Genomic DNA, 4,862 nt, shown 5'->3' with positions numbered 1-4,862 from the left:
TTCATTTGGATTTATCTGTAGAACAACCCAGAAAAGATCCCGAGGAGGTGTTTCAAAACCTGGCACAGTGAGGAAGAAGTATTTGAAGAGAGCTGAATTCTCACAATCACACTCTTGAACCTTAGAGGAGTTATTGATTCCTCTGAACCTCAAATTCTTTTTTTTATTATTATTATGTTATGTTAATCACCATACATTACATCATTAGTTTTTGATGTAGTGTTCCATGATTCATTGTTTGTGTATAACACCCAGTGCTCCATGCAGAACGTGCCCTCTTTAATACCCATCACCGGGCTAACCATCCCCCCCACACCCCTCCCCTCTAGAACCCTCAGTTGTTTCTCAGTCCATAGTCTCTCATGGTTTGTCTCTCCCTCCGATTTCCCCCCCTTCATTTTTCCCTTCCTACTATCTTCTTTTTTTTTTTTTTTAACATATAATGTATTATTTGTTTCAGAGGTACAGGTCTGTGATTCAACAGTTTTACACAATTCACAGCACTCACATAGCACATACCCTCCCCAGTGTCTATCACCCAGCCACCCCATCCCTCTCACCCCCCACAACTCCAGCAACCCTCAGTTTGTTTCCTGAGATTAAGAATTCCTCATATCAGTGAGGTCATATGATACATGAACCTCAAATTCTTTATCTGTATAAAGAAGTAATATTTACTCAGAGACATGCTTCATTCCCAAGCAGAGTTCTCTAGTGTAGTTTATCTCCTATTGGAGGAGGAGAAAAATTTGTTTTGTTTTGTTTTTGCTCAAGGCCTTGACCACATACCAAACCATTCGAAGAGATCTTCAAGGATGGAGGCCAGGAGGACCTGTATGCAGCTTGTAGAGTAGTTATAACTATTTAGTGAACTATGTCTAGTTAATAAACTTCTCAAAATTCCAGAACATAATGGATTTTTAGATACATGCCAGTTCTCTCCTCCTTTCTTACAATTACTCCATGGTTTTCTTAATAACTAGGTGATCAGAAAATGTCATCTACCTCATAGCAGTAAATCAACATAGCAATAAATAAGCATTTTACTGGCAGTTTTAAAAAAGGGTGTCATGTAAGAATTTCATTAGCTTTTGTGAGCTGAAGATGATGGAAGCTCATTTTACTAGATTTACTAGATTTAAAAATTTTTTAATGTCCCTCAAGCTATCTGTCAACAATTAATTTAATCAATATTTCCTGATTCTCTTCTGTGTGATACATACTATTTTGGGCACCAGTTACAAAAAAGTATGTTTTGACAATGCACAAGTCAATATATAATTATTTCAAGTAGAAATATAAAATTCAAAAAATAATTTTAGGTAGTCATGAGTATGGAGCAAAACTGGAAATAAGGATAGATAGGAATTTAAAATCAATGGAAGCTAATTGGTTTACTTTGGATATGGTGGTCAGGGACCGTGTCTCTGAAGAGATGACAGTTAAATGGAAACTTAAATAATAAGTCAAGTGTTTTAAGCAGAAGGGAAAGCAAGTTCAAGGCAGGAGCCAGTCTATTTATTTTCAGTTAACAGAAAAAGAGCCAATGTGCCCAGAGCTTTAGTAAACTGGGAGAAGGCTGGTAGGAAATGGGATTGGAAAGGAAGCAGGGACAAAATGTATCAGACGTTATAGGCCCTGGGAAAGAGTTGGATTTTACATTAAATAAAATGAAAAAAAAAACCTAGAAAATTTAAAGCAGAAGAATAAGGTGATGTGATGAATATCTTATAAAAGTCGTTCTGGATTCTCTATGGAGGCTGGAAGTGACAGGACAATGGTAAGGGCAGAGGGCAACATTGTCTGCCAACTTACAGAACAAAGTTCTGCCAAGAAGACATGCTCAGTGAGGCTGGCAGGTGATTGGCAAGAACAGGTTAGAAAACTGGGCTTACTATTAATCAGAGAAATGTGTAGTTTAATAAAAGGGATTTTTTTCCTGCTGGAAGCTATCATTAAATCATCTTTAGCATCATCAGAAAAAATGCATAAATAATGTCATCTTTTTCATCTTTAAATATTTATTTTCCCAGATTCATCTGTACATTTGATTTTTTAAATCACACTTTAAAAATAAAAGCAAAAAAGTCTTTTTCATTTTCCCCTGTATTCTATGAACAAGAAAATAATACACTGTGACTTGTTCAAAAGCATTCAACTCTTAAAAGTAAATTACATTTCAAACATTTTTAAGAGCTAATAACTAAAACCATATTTTACATTGAAAAAGAAAAAGTACAAAGAATTTATTTAAATAAGATCACTATAAATCCAATCCATTTTTAAGTTGCAAGAAACAGTTTAACTGTGAAGTAGCCGGCAAAAGTACAATATTTTTGTAGAAAGGGAGATGAGTGGGTGAATGAATGATAATTTGATATAAAACAATCATAGAACAGAAAGTATTTAATAACAGGAAGTCAATCTTTCTGGTAGCATTTTACCCAAATCTAGTCATTTATTTAAATGTCAAGAACATCCTGTCAAAATGGCCAAATTTGGAAAAGAGAGGTAAATTTTCAACAAGAAGTGTATCTATAAATAAGTGATAGTACAGAAAGTTCCTAATTATACTAAGAAATTTGGAAGTGGGATTTGAACAATTAAAGTGAGTCTGTATAAATGGATACTAAAATGTAAAAAGGCATGAGTTTAGAAAGTATTGACTGGAATTATCTAGAAGAAAAAATAAATTAAGTGTATGTTTATTGTATTTTATAACATTTAGATTATAAACACAAAGATGTGCAAATTATAAAATTGCATAAGAAATTATCCCAGTGTGACCTTTTTGATTTGGGGCTTTTTATGTTTGACTCTGAGTAAGCTATTTTAAAGGATGATACCGTACCCTTCACTTTACATTGGACATTAGCAATATGGTCATAAAGTGGATCATTTACTTTTCTAAGAGCATCTCTCAATATTTTCAACAATTCTAAAACATCCACAGCATTATCATTTTTCCTCTGTCATTGATTTGCCCTGAATTGTCTCCCTGAAACTTCAGACCCTTTTTTTGTTGCCTACTTGAATTTTTCACTTAGATGACTAATAAGCAATTCAAAATTTAAGTGCCCAAACCATAACTCTTTTTTCCCATTACGCCTTCATCCATCGGCCTGCTTACCTCTGAGTCTTTACCACTTAGAAAATAGGACGTTGTCTATCCACGCGATCAGAGAATTACCAGGGACTTATTGCTCTTCTACTGTTTCATCCTCTCATTTTGCACATTCACCACATGAATCCATGTACTTCTTCCATATCTACTATTGGTATCATAGTATCAGCTGTACTCCCTTTCTTGAATGGATTCCTACAAGCCCCCCTAACTAAATCTTTGTTAACCTCTGCCACTCAGGAGTCAGAACTATCTTTTAAATAGCGATATTGGAGCTTAAAAATGTGCATTTCTTTTTATTGCAATTTGAAGAATTCAGAAACTCTGTCCTGGACCACAGAGCCCTCATGACCTGGTCCCTGTTCACTGACGTAATATCAACACTCAGTCACCAAGTTAGCCACTGCATGCTTTCTTGGTTCCTCTCTGTTGGTGTTGATGGTCCTTCTGCCAACTCATCTGCCTGGGTTTCTCTTAACTTTTTTTTATTATTTGGTGTTCTCCTTTTCATTATGCGTGTTTCACTTTAAATAACATCTCTCTCTCTCTCTCTCTCTTTTTTTAAAGACACAAAGTTTGCTTTAAGTATTTTTTTGGGGGAAAAGACACCACACTTCTACTCAATTAAGAGAAACATTTTTACAGTCTTGAGGTCTTTTATTTTCTTTACATTTATCATGCCATGAATTCATAGGGAATGGGTTCCAGCAGTCCAGGCTCCTTTCCATTAGTGCTCACAAAGTGGGCTTCTCTGGGTGGGGCAGGCTGGCGCTTCAACTGAACCCAAGTACCTTTCTCTTTGGCTTCCTTCTTTTTCTGATCATTTTCCTTCACACGCTTCAGGAAGCTGTCTCGGCTCTTTGAGGGTTTAATATGCTCAATGTGTACATTAATTCTCTTGGCAAGAATCTTGCCCTTAACTTGTTTGTTTATAACAATGCCAACAGCATGCTGAGTAACATTGTAGACTCTTCCAGTTTTGCCATGGTAACATTTGTGGGGCATTCCTTTTTGAACAGTGCCCATTCCCTTGCTGTCCACAATATCACCATTCTTACAGATTCGCACGTATGTGGCCAAAGGAACAACTCCATGTTTTCTAAAAGGTCTAGAGAACATATAGCGGGTACCTCTCCTCTTTCCCTTTGTGTTGGTCATTTTGGCGAATTACTGGAAGATGGCGGTTCCCTTAAATAACATCTCCTAATAGAAGAGTTTGCAGAACTCCTTATCGGGAGTCCGTACTCAGGCACGTTCTCTTATCACACCACCCTGTTTAATTCTCTGGATAGGATTTGTTCTAGCCCATATATTATCATGGGATATAGAAGGGCTATGGAAACAAAAATTTTGTCTGTTACTCCTGTATGCTCAGTCTTCAGTTAGTGTCTGGCATGCAGGAGAGACTTTGTGTGTGTACATGCATATACACATACATATATGTATGTGGGTGTGTATCTATATCTGACGGAATAAATGAATGATGAATAGACATTTGGATCCAGTTGTATCCAATGACATTGAAGTGCCAGCTTTGAAGTACCTCACTGTATTTCATTTTATGATAAAAGGATTAAATCACCCAGAATATGCTTGTCTTACCTATTTTTTAAAGCAATGTATTTCTTAAAAACATCTCATACAGACCTTGTAGAACCCTGTGGAGATAGATAGGCATTCACTGAGTCCTATTTAAAAAACTCTGCTCTGGCAAGTATACTCTGGTCAGGCACAGCCA

At 36.2% G+C, this 4,862-nt stretch overlaps 1 protein-coding gene across 1 annotated transcript; it reads right to left on the bottom strand.

Moving 5' to 3' along the window:
• Positions 1 to 3,774: 3,774 nt before the first annotated feature.
• On the bottom strand, positions 3,775 to 4,302 carry LOC112821026 (large ribosomal subunit protein eL21-like). The gene has a single exon (XM_073897624.1). It carries the CDS (start codon positions 4,280 to 4,282, stop codon positions 3,800 to 3,802), a length of 483 nt encoding a protein of 160 aa, XP_073753725.1. The 5' UTR covers positions 4,283 to 4,302; the 3' UTR covers positions 3,775 to 3,799.
• Between the last annotated feature and the right edge of the window lie 560 nt (positions 4,303 to 4,862).

This window comes from Callorhinus ursinus, unplaced genomic scaffold (genome assembly GCF_003265705.2).
Source record: "Callorhinus ursinus isolate GAN/ISIS: 27379988/994484 unplaced genomic scaffold, GSC_fseal_2.0 scaffold1, whole genome shotgun sequence".
NCBI lineage: Eukaryota > Metazoa > Chordata > Mammalia > Carnivora > Otariidae > Callorhinus > Callorhinus ursinus.
The sequence above is the reverse complement of the archived record's forward strand: the minus strand, read 5'-3'. Positions and strand labels throughout refer to the sequence as shown.

Bases quoted from the DNA above. Each gene is read 5' to 3' on its own strand.
- LOC112821026 (XM_073897624.1), bottom strand. From the start codon at position 4,282: ATGACCAACACAAAGGGAAAGAGGAGAGGTACCCGCTATATGTTCTCT.